Raw genomic sequence first — 20992 nt, 5'->3', positions numbered from 1 at the left:
ATTGTAAAAGTTTCGAACGTTTCTGTAAGATTGTTGTAATGAAACGTTTCATTGACTCACATCCCTATATCTTACTACATTTAAATATCCAGAAAATGAGTAGATATGTACAAGCTTGAAAGTAAATATATATTTTGTAATTTTTAGACCTTTGGATGTTCTTAATTTTTTTCCAATTTGCAAAATAACCGGTGTTTTTAGTATGATTCAAATCTTCCCGCGATAGACTGTGGTTATCAACAGTCTTCATTTTTCGGGAACGTCATCGGGGTATGTGTCATCTGGCTCACCTGTGTAATGGCGTCAACTCATGGACAACTCAAGCACAAACATAACCAACAAATAACTGTTTTAATTTTCAAAGTAATTCATGAGTAATTTATTGAAAACACCTGTTAATATTTCCTGGCATTAATATTATTTTAAGAAAATGTCAATCGAGATCGAGTCAGCTGAGTGAGTTCGCCACGCAATTCGGTTTATAATTCCAATCAACTTGACGTCCTACGTTTCTTCATATTTAACTGTTTTTATTTCTTATTTTCAGTGTGATTCGATTAATACAACAATATTTAAAAGAATCTAATCTTGTGAGGACATTACAAACTCTCCAGGTAAATATAAATTTTAAATCTGTTTTACTTGATTATGATTCCATTTTTTTGCTCCAAAAATTTTCAAACAAGACTTAGTATAAAGATCAATAACAAAGATAAATAAATCAGCTTTTTATTTATTTAGGAATCATTTTTTTTAATAACTCATTTATTATTTATGTCTATATTTTATTTATATTTTAATCAGGTAAGATTCAAAACGTTAAACAAATGAAGCAGATTTCTTAACACTGAACTTTAATTTTCCAACATTAAAAATGTTAAAATTTTAAAATCTATTATTGAACCAATTTTTCATTATTAAGTGTTTTTTTCTTATTTTTTGCAAAATTAGTAATAATTTATAATTGAAAGCGCTTCAAATTAAAAAATATGTATGTAACGATTTTGAATTGAAAACGTTCCAAATTAAACAATTTTCGAGTAAAATTTTGAAAAAAGGATAATACTTCGAGTGTCATGAATTGGAATTAAACTTATATCGTAAAAGCGTTTAAAATTGATTAACTTGAAAATATGTGTTTTTAATTGAAAAACTTTGAACCAGTAACTCTAAAAATTGAAACATTTCAGGCCAAAGTTTTAAATGTTAGACAATTTCGTCAGAAAGCAGTTGAAATTGTACCATCTCTAATTTAAAGCGTTTGCAATTGAACTATTTCAATTTCAATTGAAGTATATCAAAATTGAATGAATTCAGCTTAAAATTGCGAAAATAGGACAGTGTTCAAAATTGAGCCATTTTATTTTGAATTGAAGAAGAATCCAAACGTTAAAAATTTAATATTTTCAGATTGAAATTTTAAAAATTGAAATGAATTTAAATTTTATTATTTCTAATTAAAAGCGTTCAAAATCGAATAATTTAAAATATAAAACTTGGTTTTAAATATTTTTTTCATTCGAAGCTATACAAATTTGACAGTTTTAAATTACAAACGAAATTGAATGTTTTAAAGTCAAAGCTTCTGAATTTCTAAAATTTTAACTTGTTATTAAATAAAAAATTATAATTTAATATTAAAATATATAAGGCAAACTTTTTTTAAATCATAAAATAAATTTACCGTAATTTTCATAATAAAAAATGGAAAAAAACTCCATGATAAATCTTTAAGATTGTATTATTCTTAAAAAAAGTTTAAAATGAAGTTATTTTTAATGGAAAACATTAAACATTAAAAAATTTGAACTGCGGAACACTTAAAATTAATCGAATCCGCATTTCATTTGAAACTGAAAAACAAAGTTTAATTACCAATAATTCTGACATTAAAACTTTTTCATACTCAAACCTTTTAAAATTTCAATTATTTTAAGTAAATTTAAATTGTTTAAAATCAATAACTTTTAAATTGTTGATTATATTTTCTAAAATTTAACCTTTTCAAATTTAATTGTAAAGTTGAAAATTATGACAGGGAAAAATTGAAAATTCATTTTTCAGCTTGGAAATTCAGAACTTTAGGATTGTAGCCATTCAAAAATTTAAAAAAAAATTCAATTACTGAGGAATGAAACTTTAAGTAGTGCTATTTTGATTTTAAACACAGTTTTTATTTTTTAAATAATTTTTTAAGATTATATTTAGAATTATTACTAATTCTTGAAATTTTCCAATAAAATATTTTTCAGTTTTAAATCACCCATTTTTATTTAAATCTTCGACGGAAAGTTGGAGAATTTTAAGATATTATTTTGAAAATTAAAAATCAAAAAGACGAAAATGCAAATGAAGATCGCTATAATTCCATTCGTGAAATTATTGTCTAAATTGGTCATGGTTTAAAATTTATTCTCGAGGCATTTAATTTAAAATGGTTTAATTGCAAATTCTTTTAATTAAAAACTGTGCAACTATCAAGTCTCAATTTGATAATTTAGGATTTTGAAGAATGAAAAAAGCAAACAGTTTTTTAAACTGAAATTTGAAACCAAACCAATTGGGCTATTTAAATAAAAAATTATTAAATACAAGACTAAGGTTAAAACACCGTTTTACATTCGGTAACATTTTTAAAAAGGACAGAATATACAACGGAATGAAAAGGAACTGGGCTTGTCGGATTTCTAAATAAACACGTTTAGGATTGTATAATTTGAAGTTTAAAGTATGTGAAATAGATAAATTGTAAATCAGAAGCTTTCAAAGCGTTTAAAATTGAACAATATTATTTTCAATTGAAAAATATAAAAATCGAATGAATTCAGCTTAAAATTGCGAAAATAGGACAATTTCAAAAGGTTCAAAATTAAATAATTTCAAATTATACTTTGAAAAACTGGATCATCTAAATATGAAAGTACTTGAAATGATATTACTTTAAAATGAAAGCGTTCAGAATTGAAAGGTTGAGTTTAAATCATTTTCAATTCAAAGCCAACAAAAAATTAAGATTTGACTATTTGAAATTGAAACTTAATAAAATATTTCAAAGTCAAAGCTTCCGAGATTCTATAATTTAAAATTTGTTTTGCCTCAAAAAAATTATTGTTCAGTATTAATATTGGCTGAACAAAATTTAATACGATTAAAAATTAAATTTACCGTTATTTTCACCACTTATCATGGAAAAAATTTCAATTGTAAACCTTAATCGAATCATTCTCTTTAAAAACGTTTAAAATTAAGTCATTTTGAATGAGAAACATTATTCATTCTTGAAATCTTCCAATCAAATATTATTCACTCTTGAATGATTAATTTTTTAAATCTTCAACTAAAAATGGGACAATTTTTAAATATTAATTTGAAAATAAAGAATAAAAAACGAAGATTATAAAACAAGAGCATTGTGATGCTAATTTTTGAAATTACACAGTTTTAGGAATTTTAATTTGAAATTGTTTTTCTTTAAGTTGAGTTTTAAATTTTCAATGATATGGATCATTTTCAAATAAAAAAATTTAATTTGACAAATTATTTTCTCAGTCTTTTATTCTTTTGAATTTATTTTGGAGGTATTAATTACATAACTGTTTAGTTATAATTGCTTTAAACTGAAAATTGTGCAACTATCAAGTCTTAAAATTTGATATTCTACGATTTCAAAGAAGTTATACAACCAGACAACTTTCTATGGTTAAAATTGAAATCGTACAATTTAGAATATTTGAGTCTAAAATTATTCCAAAGAAAACCGACTATCAAAACTTTCTATATATAATTTTGCAATTTTGAAAGATTTAATAGCGAAATTGTTCTGACATTTTTAATATTTGAATTGGAAACTATTATCGATTCGGTAAGATTTCAATTTAAAATTATTGACTCTTTATGGTTATAAATGAGTAATTATTGTGCAATATTCATTAATGACGCTTAGGTTTAAAATAAAGAGCATTAACAACTCATTGTAACTGTAGTGAAAAGAATATTCTGTAAATTGATAATAAAAGAATTAAAAATACATTATTTTTACGAATCCATAATAAACTGTTTTTTTTCTAACTGATGGCATTTAAAGAAAAAAACTCAAACTTTTTAATTTCGGTAAAAAAAATCCTCAATTTCTAATAAGTCAGTTTTATTTTTTACCTCAATTTTTGACCTCTGTTCCTTGGAATCAAGGAATGTTCGTTTCATGGCCTCACAAATTAAACTGTTTAACAATTGCGCATTCAAAACTATAATTTTGAATTAAACTTGTAGAAGTTTCAAAGATGATAAGTATGATTAGCAAGTATTATATTATGTAGTATCAAGTGACATTCAAAATGGTAAGATTTTTTTTTTTTTACTAAAAAATTTTTATTTCTTTCCACAACAAAAAATCATTGCCAAGACAGAAAAACACCCGATTAAGTGAACGGAAACATACAAGGTTTAGTGTGGATAGAATGAATGAAAAGTTGATTATTATGATAATTATTATTTGGAATATTAATTGTAATAATTGATAAAAAAATGTTTATTCTCAGGAAGAAACGGGTGTTTCTCTAAATACAGTTGACAGTGTAGATGGTTTTGTGGCAGACATAAATAATGGGCATTGGGACACTGTTCTCAAAGCTATTCAATCACTTAAGCTACCAGATAAAAAACTTATTGATTTATATGAACAGGTAAATATTTAATTTTCTCTATTTCTTCTATGATTCTTGCATTTTTCTTCCCAATTATACACTCTTCAAGACTGCAAAGTTACCAGCCAATATTTATATTTTATCTTATCCGAGAATAGTATTTTAATTGAAGTCGTTTATTATTCCAAACTTATTAGTTAAAAAATTTTTTTAAATTCCCTTTTTTATAAAACTGAAAAGATCTTAATAAGTCAAGAATACGTTGTTTTTTTTAAAGGGAAATTTTTAAGATCTGTTCCTTTTTTACTATACAATTTAGAATTTTAAGCCTGTGTTATTGAATCGTTCAAATAATAAAGTTCTCTTTTCATTTGAGAACAAAAACTTCCTTTTTAGATATTTACTATAGTAATTACATAAGTAAATTGCAATCAAATTCAATATATCAGACTTCACAATCTTTCCCTGTTCCCCTCTTTTCCCCTTTTTAAAGAAATTTTACTTTTGTTGTCCTATTCTAATTAAAATTAACCTTTTTCTCTTTTTTTTCACATAAATGAGAATAACTGAAATAATAAAATAAAATTATTTTGATTTGTAAAGTGTATTCTTGCTTATTATAAAGTCTGATAATATATTGTTCGTTCATAATTATTCTATTTTGGTTAAAAATTGTACTATTTCGTTTAAAACTTATTAATTTTTTTATAGATTAACTATTCTTTTGTAAGGCATTCTTCTAATTGAAAATTCACCTTTCTAGGTTGAAAGTTCAGCTGTCTCCTAAAATATTTATCTTTTTGGCTTGAAAATTACACTATTTTTGTTGAAAATACAATATTTTTTACTTTTCTACCAATTAAATACAACCACAAACAATAACATTTTTAACAAAAAATTCGAATGTTCCAGAAGTCGAGTTTTTAATAAAATAGTTGAATTTTTAACCGCATAGTTGAATTTTTGACATACAAAGATGAATGTTCACCCAGATAGTTAAATTTTCAATAAAAATAAAATTGTTTTATCGAAAAAACATTTGGATTTACAACAAAATGGTTAAACTCATAAACGAAAGGGACGAATTTGCGACAATAAAGTTCAATTTTAATCAAATAATTGAATTTTTAACATACAGAGATGAATTTTCTACCTAAATGTCGAACTTTAAACACAAAAATGCATTTTCAACTAAAATGTAGTTGAATATTCAAGCAAAAAATACGAATTTTTTATAGTACAATTGAATTTTTAATCCAAAATGACGAATTTTCTATCAAAAACATTATTTATCAACAAAAAATATACTAGTTGAGATTTAAACCAAAATAAGTTTTTAATTTTAAATAAAAAACAGTCAAATTTAACAACAGAAACCTAATTTTCTACGAAAAATTTAATAGTTAATCATTCAACCCGAATATATTTATAATTTAACAAAAAATTATTTAAATTCAACAAAAAATACGATTTTTCAACAAAATAGTTGAATTCTCAAATGAAAAACATTAATGTTTGACTAAACAGTTGCATTTTTGATCAACAGAGATGAGTTTTCAAACCAAAATGATGAATTTTCATGTTAGAAATTAAATTTTCAAAAAAAGAGGTGTATCTTCAACTAACAAAAGGAATTTTTAATAAAACAGTTCAAATTTTAACCAAGTAATTGAATTTTCAATCAAGAATATTAATTTTGTACAAAACAGACCAATTTATGAACAAAAAATACAACAAGTTTCAAGTAAATTGTGGAGTTTTCAACTAAAAATAAAACTAAAACTAATAAAATAAATGTGAAACAAAGTAATTAAATTTTCAATCGAGAATATTAATTTTCTATGAAAAAAGAGTCATTTACAACCAATTACATACATTTTCAACCAAGTAATTGAATTTTCAGTTTAATGAAATGAATTTTCAACAAAATAGTAAAATCCTCAATCAAATAATCGAATTTTTTATCAAAAAAGATGAATTTTGAACCAGATATATTATAGTAGATTTTTCAATTTATATAAAGGAACATTCAACGAAAAATATTTGGATTTTCTTATAGTATTCTAGCAATTAAATTCGCATTTAGGTAGAAAAACTGTAAAGAGACGAAGTCTGTTGAAAAGCTGGGAATAAGAAGAACGAGTTTAAAGTTTTAATTTAGATGCTTTACTTGTAAAATAAAATCACAAATTTTCATTTTGTCAAGCATTTCAAAACAAAAATTTCGCAAAAAAAACGTCAAAAAAGCCCCTTAGTGGTAAGAACCGTTTTAAAAAAGGCTTATCATAAAAATTTATTTTTTGGTCATTTCCAGTTATTAAAACATGGAATTTCGCCAGCAGACCCGCATTTATATTTACTTTTAAGCTGATAAATATAAAATCAATCAATAATTCAATATTCCAGGTTGTTTTAGAATTGATCGAGTTGAGAGAATTGGGAGCAGCTCGATCGTTGCTCCGTCAAACCGATCCGATGGTTATGATGAAGCAGCAGGAACCTGAAAGATACATTCACTTAGGTATAAAAAAATTTCCTTTCACAGTCCAAATTCGGGGTTGCTACCATACCTGAAAGATCTGGAAAATTAATCTCAAACTTTTAAAACTGAAGCTTAAAAGTTTTTGAATTTAATCATTTTGTATTCAAATCTGATTCAAATGCTCATTAATGTACACGTGTAAAATGGAAGCTAGTAACACTTTTAAACTGAACAATTTTAAATTAAATGCTCGAAAGTATAAATTGAAGAATCAACCAAATTAATTTAAAAATTGTCAAAATTATATCATATAAAGCCATTTTAAGCCAGAAACATTAAAAATCGAATGATTATATTTTTTATAAACTGAACACTTCCTAAATTAAAAGTTAAATTATTTATATTTCAAATGGTTAAAAAATTCTTAAAATGATTTCAAAATTTATTTGAAAATCTTGAAACATCTGCATGTCGTTTAAAATTGTTTTCAAATTTCTTATTATTTTCGTATTTATTTTAGAACTTTTAAACATCCCTTAAAAATAATCTAATTTTTTCTAATTTTTTTTATGTCTGCATCAAAATTTTTCAACATCAAAATCATTTTAAATTTTCATAGGAAATGTTTTTTCATCTTCTGAAGCCATTCAAAATTATTAAAAATCTTTTAAATTTTTTATTCCAAATCTGCCAAAATCTAGATTTTGTTTTAAATTAGGCCATGGGCTATTTACACCGAAATTCAACAATTTTACTTTCAAATTAAATTTTTTTAAATAGAAAAATTAAAATGTAACGTTGAAAATGTATTATTTTAATATTTACTATAATTACTGATTTCAAATAAACAGTTGGATATTTCTAAATATAAATTAATTCTTATTTTTCTTAATTAAAAAATTCCAAATTGAATGGTTTAAAAATTCAATATTTTTAAAATTCTATATTTAGACTAAAATAATACGTGAAATTGAATAAAAGCTTTTAATTATGAATATATTATTCTGAAGTTATTTTAACATTGAAAATAGTTGATAAAGTTTCAATCGGGCGTTTACATTTGTTTGACTAATAAGAATTTCCAATTAGAATAGTTTACATAATTTTTAACGTTAGAAACTGGATATTCTAAAATTGCAAACTGATTTCGAATCGTCTTGTAAAATTAATTATTATTAACTTTTTAAATCTTAAAGGACAGTTAAATTTTAAAAATCACTATTAATTTATATTAACAGTTGATCAACTAAAAATATTTTTGGTACAAAATCTTCGATTTCAAACGCTTCTAATTTTTTAATGGCTTAAGTCTTTAAAACTGCATTTTAAAATTCTTTAAAATAAAATGTACACTTAACAATTAAAATCTAAAATTAAAAATTTGTTAAAGTGGAAGATTTTATAAATGCGCATTCTAAAATGAATTACATTTATGATTGAAAAAGATCACAATTGAACTAATTATTTAAAAACCGATGGGAATCACATACAGATTTTTGTCTATAAATTTGTAAAATTCCTGGTCAAAAAATAAATTCACTGTCATGTCCCGGTATCATATGATTCATAAGATTTCCATGTAAATGAAAATATGTCCATTTAAGTTTATAATCTTTTGAAAATCACAATAAATGGAACTGATTGTTTATTTATTTTGTTAAGAAAAATATTTCTGCACATAAATATGTTTTGTCACCTTATTAGATGTAAATTCCATCAAAACTTCTTTGTTTAAAAAAAAAGACTTTTTTTAGTATCCAATAAATACTTTAATCTCCGCAACAAAAATCGTTAAAACACTTTTATGCGGAAATTAAAATGAATCTTTAAAATCTTACCTATTCTTTTTAGTTCGGATTTTTGTCACCAGGTGGCGTATCGCAGTTTAACGATTCCCAATACAGAATACTTTTTTTCACTTCGATAAAAGTATTATTGAAAATTGTTTTGAATTCAATCAAACTTATTGATAATCTATTATCATTGTATTATAATTTATTACAATTCAATTTACTTGGCTCAATTAAAAAAAAAAGTAGACCTAGCATTTTTTCAAAATTATACCTGTAACACCTGTATAATTCATGGAATTTTTTAACTAGTCTCTTGTAGCAACCTTGAAATTGTCCTAAAATAGGTTGTCGAAGCGATGCACAATTAATTTGTCAACATTATTATTTTCGCAGAAAATTTACTCGCTCGTTCCTATTTCGATCCCCGCGAAGCTTACCCTGACGGAAGTACAAAAGAAAAGCGTCGAGCCTACATAGCAACGGCTTTAGCTGGAGAAGTGTCAGTGGTCCCTTCCAGCAGGTTACTTGCTCTTTTAGGTCAAGCCTTGAAATGGCAACAGCACCAGGGTCTTCTGCCGCCTGGAACGACGATCGATTTGTTCCGTGGAAAAGCTGCAGTTCGAGACCAAGAGGACGAGAAATATCCCACCCAGTTATCGAAACAGATTAAATTCGGGCAGAAATCTCACGTGGAGTGCGCCCGCTTTTCACCTGACGGCCAATATCTGGTCACTGGTTCGGTCGATGGATTCATCGAGGTTTGGAATTTCACCACAGGAAAAATCAGAAAGGATCTCAAGTACCAGGCGCAGGACAACTTCATGATGATGGAACAAGCTGTGCTGTCTATGGCTTTCAGCAGAGACAGCGAAATGCTCGCGAGTGGCTCTCAGGATGGAAAAGTCAAAGTCTGGAAAGTTCAGAACGGCCTGTGTTTGAGGAGATTTGAAAAAGCACATTCCAAGGGTGTCACCTGTCTTCAGTTTAGCAGAGACAACAGTCAAATTTTATCCGCTTCCTTCGACACTACAATTAGGTAAGAATTGAAAATTTTATCTCAAGAAAAGTATTCAGGGTGTGTACTCGAGGGGGATATAATTCTGGTAACGGACCTATTAATATTAATTAATAGCCTTTATTAATCGGGCCTAATCCGATTGAATTTCGCCATAATTTCAAGATTTGATCTCTATGATACTCACTTTTATTTTAAGAAATTGACTCATGGGTCAATCACTATTCAATTCAGGCCTACATCTATTTCTGAATTATCTTGAATGATTTTTAAATATTTCAGGTGATTTTTAAAGATTCTTGGACATTTTTAATAGGTTTCAATAATTTTAGGGAAATTTTAAGATTTTATGTTGTTTTTAAAACTTTTAAGGCATTTTTAGGGTGGCCGCTGGACCAGAAAACCGGGAAATGACAGTGAATCCTGTTTTTGACCGGGAATTTTACAAATTTTTAGAAAAAAAATCTGTTCACGTTCAACTTTAACAGTTTTAAAATAATTAATGGAATTGTTATGTTTTTCAATTATGCTATTATTTAGCTTAAAATACGTGATTCAAATATTTGTTACTTTAAAAATTTTCATTTCTAAGCTTTCATGTTGAAAATTTTGGATAAAAAACATTTTTATTTAATAAATACATTTTTTTAATTTATCTGTGCTTTAAGTAATAAAAAGTGAACAAAACCGATTTGACAAAACGATTTTAAACCAGTTCAAAAGTTAAGAATTTTCATATTTTAACGTTAAAACTTAAACGGTTCTAATTTCAAAGTCTTAGTCATTAAACAAATGTGAACGTGTGACTGAAAGTTTATAAACTATTTTCAACTTGAAAATAACTTCATAATAATATATTCTTAATTAAAGGATTTTATTAAATTCCAAATATTGTTTTAGTCTAAAATATTCAATTATTAATCCATTCAGTTTGAAATTTTTAATTCAAAATAAAGATTAATTATTGAATCTTTAGCAATATTTGAATTTGTATTTAAGACAAGTAAATTAAAACAAAATATTTAAATGTAAAGAATCTTTAACTGAATTGTTTGATATAGAAAACGTGGAATCGTTAAAATTTCGAAGAGCCTTTAAACTTTGAACGTTACAATTTTAATTGTTGTGTTTAAAAATTCTTAATTTGTAAGTGATTTTTTTTTTTTAATTTTGACGTATAATTTACAAATGAACATTTGTAGGAAAAATTTGGGTGGTTTTAAGAGATATTTAGGAATTTTAAAAACTTTTAAAAAACTTTTTAAAAAGTTTAAATCTTTGAAAAACTTTTTAAATATTCTCTTAAAATAATTTTTCAGAATCAAAGGTTATTTTTAATTTTCCTAGGAATCTTAAGAAAATGTTTTTATTCTTTTGAAGGCTTTCACAATTCTTGAAAAGAAGCTAATTTTTTTGTTTAAAATCTGCAAAAATCTACATTTTTTTATATTAGGCTATCATTTCAAGTTTTACATTAAGTTTGAATCTTTCCAAAACTTCTACGTATCTCTTAAAATTACTCAAACTTTACCCACAAATAATAAATGTTCAATTATTATTTAAACATCCCAATTGTAAAGAAATTTTCTGAAATTTGTAAAAAAAATTCAATTAATTTTGACAGAAGTTCTGAAAAAATTTCCAAAATAATTTTAAATTTAAAACAAATTTAAAACAATTTCTAGATTTCTCCAGATTTTAAAATAAAATTTTGAAGCTTTCCAAGAATGTTTAAACTGTTTAAAAAGAAAATAATTGAATTTCTAGTTTAAGAAGTGTTCAGTTAAAATGTTTTCAATTTTTCAGTATTTGATGTTTCTAGCTTAAAATTCCTTAAAATTATAGAATTTTGAAAATTTTAAAGTTCATTGATTGATTTTTTAATTTAGAGCATTGAAAATGATCACGCGGATTTCTTTTTTTTATATTGAAAAATTTTAATAACTTCAATTTTATACGCGTAAGTTATTGAGTATTTGAATACAACATTTTTTGAATTTCAATTTTAAAAGTTGAAAATTTAACAGTTCCACTTTGAGTGCTTTCATTTAAAGCTCAGTTTTTATTACCTCAAGTGGAAAAATTTGTAGCTTTAGTGTTCCATTTTTTAAATTTCATTAACCGTGGAAAATGATTGCGAACCGGAAAAAAACCGGGACTTTATTTTGTCGATTAAAACGGCCACCTTGATTTTCAAGAGCTTTTAATTTGAAATATTTCGGGGAATTGAAAAAAAAGATCCAAAGAATTTTTGATTAATTAAATTAGTTTGATGGGATTTCAATGCGTTTGAAATATTTTAGGACAAAGGCTCCTCTTGAATTTCGCAATAAATGGAAAAATGTTACGGACCCTATAAGATTATAATATATTTTTCAACATTTCACAGGATTTTATCAGATTTCCGAAGATTTCAACGATTTTAAGGAATTTTAGAGCTCTCAATGTATTTTTAAAAGATTGATTTTTTTTAAATTCCTTCTGAATTATTATTAATTTATCCTAGATTATTTTAATTCTTTCAAATTCTTTTAAATAAATTTAATTCACTTGAATTCTTATAAATTTATTCAATTCTACTTAATTCAATAGACTTTTTTTTTAATATTTGAGGGCATTGTAAAACATTTCTAGAACTTTTTATTTGTATATTTCAATAGTTTCAATAAGTTTAAGGGATTTAAAATTTTTTATTTGGAATTCATCCTGAATTCTTATTAGTTTATCTTGAATGCTTTTCAATGTTTCTAAATCCACTCAATCCTATTCAATTTAATGGACTAAAAAAAAGTTATTGTTTAATTTATCTTGAAGTGTTTAAAACGCACATTAAATTTTTTGGCATTTTATCAAATTCTTTTGAATTCTCTTTAATTTTGCTGATCTCATTTCAAACTTACTCAATTCAATAGATTTTTTCATATTTTGTTGACAAGTCTTTAATTAACTGAATTCATTTTTAATTTCAGCTTGATTTTTAATGGATTTTATCGAATTCTTCTCATTTCCCTTAATTCCTCTAAATTCCCTCCAATTTTACTGAAATCAATGGAATTTTTACGATTTTTAAAACTACTTCCAAATTTATTAAAAATCTTTTTCGCTACAAATTAGTAGGGTTTAAAAGATTTGAAGTGATTTGGAATTCTCCCTGAATTTTTATTAATTTATCCCGAATTCGTTTAAATTCTTTGGAATACTCTTGAATTTGTTTAATTTTTTTTGAATTCTTCTAAATTTACTCAATTCTGCTTCATTCAATTGATTTTTTTTTTTAAAGTTTTTATTTAATTAATCCTGAATTCTTTTCATTTCACCTTGGATTCTTTGGAATTTCATGAAATGCTTTTGAATTCCATTGAATTTTTCTAAGCTCGTTTCAAACTTACTGAATTCAGTGAAGTTTTTTCATATTTAAATTTATTCAAATTTTACGGAGATCAATGGGGTTTTTTTTTATTTAAAAAATTGTTTATAATTCATGTGAATTCTCTTGAATTTACCTTGAATGAGTTTGAAATATAATGAATTTATCCTGAATTTATTACTCTTTAAGCCCAAAAAATTACCCTATAAACATGACAAAAAGTATCCTTTGCTCCCTATATTTTATCTCACAAGGACTGAGAAAAATCTGTCCAAGTTCTATTTAAATAGTTTTTAAAATAATTTTTTTTTATTTTATCAACTGTAAACATAAATACATTATTTTTTTAATGAATCTGTACTTTAAGTATCAAAAGGGAAAAATAATTGATTTGAAAAAACGATTCGAAATCCGTTGGAAACGAAGAATTTCCAGATTTTAAGGTTAAAAATGAAACTGTTTCAATTCAAAAGCTTTAGTCAATACAAAAATGCAAACTTCCTATTCAAACTTTATCAACTATTTTTAAATTAAAAATAACCTTATAATCATGTATTTATAATTAAGGGCTTTAATCAAATTTAAAATATTGTTTCAGGCTAAAATATTCCATTTTTAATTCATTGAATTCAAAATTCTTCAATTGAGAAAAAGAATAATTTTTTTTTCTTAATTGAAAAATTTTATATTAAATAATTATTTAATATTTAGCAATATTGGACTGTTTACTTAAGACGAATGAATTAAAACCAAATATTTGAAAGTAAACAATTTGAAACTGAATTGTTTGACATAGAAAGTCTTGAATCGTTACAATTTCGAAGAGCTTTGAAACTTTGAACATTACAATTTTTATTTATCTTTTTAAAAAACGTTTAATTTGTAAGTAAGATTGTTGAATTTTGGTGTTTAAATAACAATTGTACATTTATTATTCGTAATGAAATTGGAGTAATTTTAAGAGATATTTAGAAGCTTTGAAAAGATTCAAAATAATTTAAAACTTGAAATTATTTCATATAATTTAAACCAAGTGTGTACCGAAAAACTTTAGCTACTTGTACCGAAATTTCGGTGTAAATAGCCACAGCCTAATTTAAAACAAAATTTAGATTTTTGAAGATTAAAAAAAAAGTTATAAACTTTTTAAGAATTGTGATAGGCTTCAAAAGAATAAAAATGTTTTATTAAGATTCCTGGAAAAATTGAAAATAATTTTTCATTTTGGAAAATTATTTTAAAAGAATATTCAAAAAGATTTTAAAAGATTTCTAAAATGGTTAAAAAAGAATCTGAAAGATTTTAAGAAAATTTGTTAAAATATGCAAGATTTTCTCAAAATTGCAGGAAAAATTCGATTTATTCCAAAAGATATTTCGAGGTCATAAAAACACTTCAACAATAATTTCAAATTTGAATAAATTCAAAACAACTTCTATAGATTTCTCAAGATTTTAAAATAAAATGTTGAAGCTTTTCTGTGATGCTTAAACTATTTAAAATAAAAATAATTTAACTTCTAATGTAAGAAGTGAGCAGTTAAAAAATATATTTTTTCAATTTTTAACGTTTCTAGCCTAAAATTGTTGTAAATAATAGAATTTTTAATATTTGAAAGTTCATTGATTCTTTAATTTAGAGAATTGAAAATGATAACGTGGATTTATACTTTTAGAATTGAACCTGAATCTTTGATCTTATTAATTTATGTAAGGTAAAAAATTTTATTTTGTAGTTTACCTGCATTTCATTTAAAATTACTTAATTGAAAAGTGTTAGTACCTTCCATTCTTACGTGTTAATTATTGAGCATTTCAATACCATATTTTTGAATTGAAAAATGTCTGCGAACCGTGAAATAAACGGGAATTTTTTTCTTCGATTAAAACGGCCACCCTGAATTGTAATGCAATGCGAGTAATTAACTTGTAATCCAAAGTTATTCAGGTAATTCGAAGTAATTTACATAGATAATCCAAATAGTTTTCAGCTATTTTATCGATTTTTTTTTGGTTTTGCTTGTTGAAAATTAATTTTTATTAACTGAAACTTGAACAATTTCATTTTTCGTTAAAAATTAATCTTTTTAGGTGGAAAATCTATTTATTTTCTTGAAAATTCAACAATTTTAATGAGAAATTTATCTATTTTTTAGGAAATTCAAAAATGTTGTTAAAAACCTTTTTTTGTTGTAAATTTTTCAACTATATCGTTATATTTGTCAAACTATAGTTCTGAATTCGAACAGGAAATTTTGGAAAAGAATAATCATTTTCAGATAGAACAGGAAATTTTCAGAAACAATATTATACGCAATCCTGAATCGGAGGAAAACATTTTCGAACAAAAATAATCATTTAGATTTGGAATAAGGCATGTTTTTTAATAATTATAATTCTGACTTGTAAGAGGAAGTTTTCTAGAAGAATTGTAAATCAGACTTGAGGCGGTGAATTTTCCAAGAGAATTACGTTTTTTACTTGGAACGGGCAATTTTGAGAAAAATTCTCATTTCTGATTTGAAACGGAGAATTTACCAAAAGAATTAAAATTCTGAGTTAGGACCTATAAAGTTCAAAAATGAGTATACAGGGTTACCGTAGGTCAGGGAAACCTGGAAATCAGGAAAAAGTCAGGGAATATTATTGATCAAGGAAAGTTAGGGATAATTCGTTGATTTTGGAAAAAATCTTATGACGGTCTGAGAATTTATATAAGAGGCACTTGAAATAACCGTGAAAGATAATTAATTTGAAAATGAAAGATTTTAATTTGGAATTGTTTTATTCCATTTATGGATGTTTCGATTTTAAAAATCTTCACAAGGTTAAGATTCTGGTGGCAGAAAATTAATGGTTAAATAAAGTGAAAAATATTGCTGTTGGTTTCGTTTTTTACAGTTGCCTTCCTCTAGCGATTACATTCCATTTTTGGTAGAAAAATCATACTTTTTGTTGAAAATTCAAGAATTTTTTTCAAAATTTAATTTTTGTATTGAAAATTGAATTATTTTGTTGAAAAATCGGGTTTTTGTTTTATTTGAAATCTTACATTTTTTGTTAAGAATTCATGTTTTGGTTGAGAATTGATCCTTACGGCTTTAGAAATAAACCTTTTTCTAAAGTATTTGACTTTTTAGTTTGAAAATTCCACTATTTGATTGAAATGGCAACTGTTTTGGGCTTAAGTTTAATCTTTCTTGTTTGAAAACTAGACTAATTAGTGAAAAATTCAAGTTTTTTGTTAAAAAATAATCTGTTTTTTTAAATTCGTCTTTTTCGATTCATAATTCTTCTTTTTTGTAGAAAAAGAATATTTTTTGTGGAAAATTCAACCATTTTATTTCAAAATTTAATTATTGTGTTGAAAATGTGATTCCTTTGTTTAAAAATGACTATTTTTTTGAAAATTAGTTTTTTCATTGAAATGTCAGAGCTATTAAATTTCTCGTTAAGAATTGATCTTTTTGTGGAAAATTGAGCTTTTTGGATTGAAAATTCAACTTTTTTCTAAAACAATTCGTCTTATTGGCTTGAAAATTTAATTGTTTGATTGGAAATGAAACTGTTTGCGGTTGAAGTTTAATCTTTGTTGATTAACACTCCCACAATTATGTTGAAAATTGATTTTTTTAGGTTGAAAGTTTATCTTTGGAGCATGCAAATTTAACTATTTGATAAAAATTTAAACTATTTGGTTAAATACTTATCTTTTCTTTTTGAAAATTAAATATTTTGTTGAAAATTCATCGTTTCTGGTTTTAAAACCAACACTTTACAAACATTCTACTTTTTAGCTTGAAAATTCTACTATTGGTTTGAAACCGCAAATGTTTTTGATTGAATTTTAATATTTTTTTTTTAAATCGACTATTTGGTTAGAAATTCCAGATTTTTGTTAGAAAATAGTCTGTTTTAATTGAAACTTCAACAATTTTGTCAAAAACTCGTTTTTTCGGATGCAAATTCACCTTTTATTGTAGATAAGGCATTTTTTAATTAAAAATTCAACTTTTTTTCTAAATAATTCGTCTTTTTGGCTTGCAAATTCAACTATTTGATTGGAAATGAAACTGTTTTCGGTTGAAGTTTAATCTTTTTTAATTAACACTTCCAGAATTAGGTTGAAATTTAATTTCTGCAGGTTGAAAATGTAACTATTTGATTAAAAGTTAAACTATTCAGTAAATACTTGTCTTTCTTGATTGAAAATTAAATGTTTTGTTGAAAATTCATCGTTTCGGGTTGAAAAACCAATACTTTACAAACATTCTACTTTTTAGCTTGAAAATTCTACTATTGGTTTGAAACCGCAAATGTTTTTGATTAAATTTAATCTTTTTTCTTTGAAAATTCGACTATTTGTTTAAAAATTTCAGTATTTTGTTAAAAAGTAGTCTTTTTTTATTGAGACTTCAACTGTTTTGTTGAAAATTCGTTCTTTTGGATTCAAATTCACCTTTTATTGTAGATGTACCATTTTTGGTTAAAAATTCAATTATTTTGTTGAAAATTTGTCCTATTAACAAAGTATATTTCTTGGTTGAAATGAAGAAATATATTTGAACTTGTTTCATTCAGTTTATAAAAGATTCTGTGTTATAAATGTTACAATATTAGAACACCGGCCTTTGAATATCAATAGTCAGGGGAAATGTTAATTTGGTCTGGGAAAAATCGGAGAATTGTGAAAATGAAGTCTTTTGGCCACCATGTTATAATTACCAGAGCGTAAAAATGAAAAAATTAAACGGCCATTTAAAATCATCATTCTCGTAGATACTCTGGTATCTCATCGCTTGACACATTCTGAAAAATTTCTTAATCTTTTAGAATACACGGATTGAAATCGGGTAAAACTCTCAAGGAATTTCGAGGGCACTCTTCATTCGTGAACGAAGTCGTATTTTCTCCAGATGGACACAACGTAATAAGGTAATCACTGATAATCAGTTTTTAAATTTTACTTTTGCTTTTCAACAATTGACATTCTAACAAAAATAAAAATTACAGTGCTTCATCGGACGGAACTGTAAAAGTCTGGAGTTTAAAGACAACAGAATGCACCGGAAGTTTCAAATCGCTCGGATCCGCAGATTTAACAGTGAACAGTATTCATCCACTTCCTAGGAATCCGGAACATTTTGTCGTTTGCAATCGATCGAATACTGTTGTGATTATGAATATGCAAGGCCAAATAGTCAGATCATTTTCCTCGGGTAAACGAGAGGGAGGAGATTTCGTCTGCACATGCGTGAGTCCTCGAGGTGAATTTATCTATTGCGTTGGAGAAGATCTTGTGCTTTACTGTTTCTCCACCACCTCTGGAAAACTAGAAAGAACTTTAAATGTGAGTAGATTCCTTTAAATGTTATCATTTTGAAAATTTAAGATATTAAATTCAGAATAAATCCAAATTTACATTCCTTTTTAACTTCTAATATTCCAATTTATTTGGGAAATTCTTGCAAATTAAAAAAAAGACAAGAATCTAACGATCAAGGTTTGGCATTCAAATGTCTTTATTCGAATAAATAAAATTAAAATTAAAAAAGAGGAAAGAAAAACAAGAGAAACCTCCAAATGCCAGGGTGGCCGCTGGACCGGAAACCTGGACAATGACAGTGAATTTATTTTCTTGTCGGGAATTTTACAAATTTTTGGAAGAAAAAATTTGTCCAACTTTGATTTCAACCACTTTTGCAATAGTTAGTTAAATTGTTATCAGTTTAGAATTAGTAATTCAAAAAACTGTCACTAAAAAAAAATTTTTTAGACTTAAATTTTAAGCATACATTTTAATTTAAAGAATTATAAAAAGCAGTTTTAAAGACTTAGGCAATTAATAATTAGACGTGTTTTAAATCGAAGATTTTCGCTAAAAAAAATGTTAATTTAGCTGTTTCAATTGGCAAGTCTTATTAACTAAACAATAAAAGCCCGATTGTAACTTTATAAACTATTTTCGATTTTAAAATAACTTTAAAATAATATATTCACAATCAAAGGCTTTTATAAATTTCAAATATTATTTCTGTCCAAAATATTCTATTTTTAAACCACTTAATTTGAAATCTTTTAATTGAGATTCAGAACAATTACTTCATATTTAGAAATATCTGATTGTCATTAAAAATTTTAATTATAAATTAAATATTCACAACTAAATAAAAAAATTAAATTTTGAACGTTACAATTTTAATTGTTCTATTCAAAAAAATTTTTATTGCAACTCAAGTTGTTGAATTTTTATTTATAAATAACAACTGAATACCTATTGTTCATAAAAAAAATCGAGTGACTTGAAGAGATATTAAGAAGTTTTGAAAAATTAATTTAAAATTATTTCAAATAATTTAAACGAAGTGTCTACGTGTACCGACAATTTCCGGCTATACGTACCAAAATTTCGGTTTATATAATTTTGAAAATTTTTAAGTACATTGATTGATTCTAAAATTTAGAGCATTGAAAATGATGAGGTGGATTTAAATTTTTGTATTGAATCTGAATCTTTTATCTCTATAATTTATAAAAGTTAAAAAAATTTATTGGTAGTTCAATTGTATTTAACTTAAAATTATTTATTTGATAATTTTTAGTAATTTCCATTTTTACGTATAAAATGATTGATCGTTTGAACACAACATTTTTAAATTTTAAACATTTTAAACTTCAGTTTTAAAAGTTAAAAATTGAAGAGTTCGATTTTGAGTGCTCTAATTTGCAGCTAAATTTTTATAATTTCACATAGACAAATTTTTAGCTTCAAAGTTCAATTTTTAAGTTTCATTAACCGTGCAAAATTTTGGCTTGTTTTTTATCAGAATCGAAAAATATGTACAAATTAGGTTGGTAGATTTTTGGTAAATATTTTTAAATTGTGATTTACAACAAAAATACGAAATAAAGGGAAGAAGGAAGTTGACTTCTTTTTCTTTCCTCTTCTTTCATTTTATTTTATTTTTTTGATTTTTTTGAATGGAGGCATCTAATTGTCAAAATTTGACCGTTAGATTTTTTAATTTCAAAGAATTTCGTAATTAAAAGATCATTATGCTTTCAGGTTATATAATATTATAATTTTCTATTACAGATTCACGATAAAGACGTTATTGGTCTTGCACACCATCCACATCAAAATTTACTTTGCTCATACAGCGAAGACGGTTTACTGAAACTGTGGAAACCTTAAGACAGTGATTGAATTGAATTTTTTCTGTATACATTTTAAATGGTACAAAGCAAGATGAAAATTTATTAAAATACAGAATTTATGGATCTTATTATTTTAATTCCAACAAGCAATGATTTCGTAATTTACGTAAGAATATGTAACGACTAATTTTGCAGACTAGAAATACGTTTTGTGTTTTTAAAGTGACTGAAGAAATCATGTACGCAATTTTGATCTCGTCTTTTTGATTACAATAAAAAGCTTTCAGACAATAATTAATTTTTTCAATGAACGGTGGCAGTACAGAACTAGACAACCAACAAAATCGGAATTTTTCAGGAGAACGAAAAAAAATTTGGTAAAATCGAAATTAAGGCAAAAAATAGTTGAAATAAAAGTTTTAGAAAGTTTAAATAAAAAATAAGAACTTCTGAGATATTGAGTTTCTGAATGCAGACAAAAAAGTTTTGATCCAAAGAAGTTGACCAACCGAGTAAAACGTCCAAGAATTTTCTG

At 25.0% G+C, this 20992-nt stretch overlaps 1 protein-coding gene across 1 annotated transcript; it reads left to right on the top strand.

Moving 5' to 3' along the window:
• Nucleotides 1-294: 294 nt before the first annotated feature.
• On the top strand, nucleotides 295-20747 carry LOC117171850 (WD40 repeat-containing protein SMU1). Its single transcript, XM_033359485.1, has 8 exons — nucleotides 295-456; nucleotides 548-614; nucleotides 4539-4682; nucleotides 7050-7164; nucleotides 9312-9954; nucleotides 18133-18234; nucleotides 18313-18649; nucleotides 20396-20747. Exons 1-8 carry the CDS (start codon nucleotides 431-433, stop codon nucleotides 20492-20494), a joined length of 1533 nt encoding a protein of 510 aa, XP_033215376.1. The 5' UTR covers nucleotides 295-430; the 3' UTR covers nucleotides 20495-20747.
• Nucleotides 20748-20992: the final 245 nt, after the last annotated feature.

The sequence above is a fragment of the Belonocnema kinseyi genome, chromosome 4, assembly GCF_010883055.1.
Source record: "Belonocnema kinseyi isolate 2016_QV_RU_SX_M_011 chromosome 4, B_treatae_v1, whole genome shotgun sequence".
NCBI classification, from domain to species: Eukaryota; Metazoa; Arthropoda; class Insecta; order Hymenoptera; family Cynipidae; genus Belonocnema; species Belonocnema kinseyi.
Note: the sequence above shows the minus strand (reverse complement) of the source record. Positions and strands in the feature narration are given on the sequence as shown.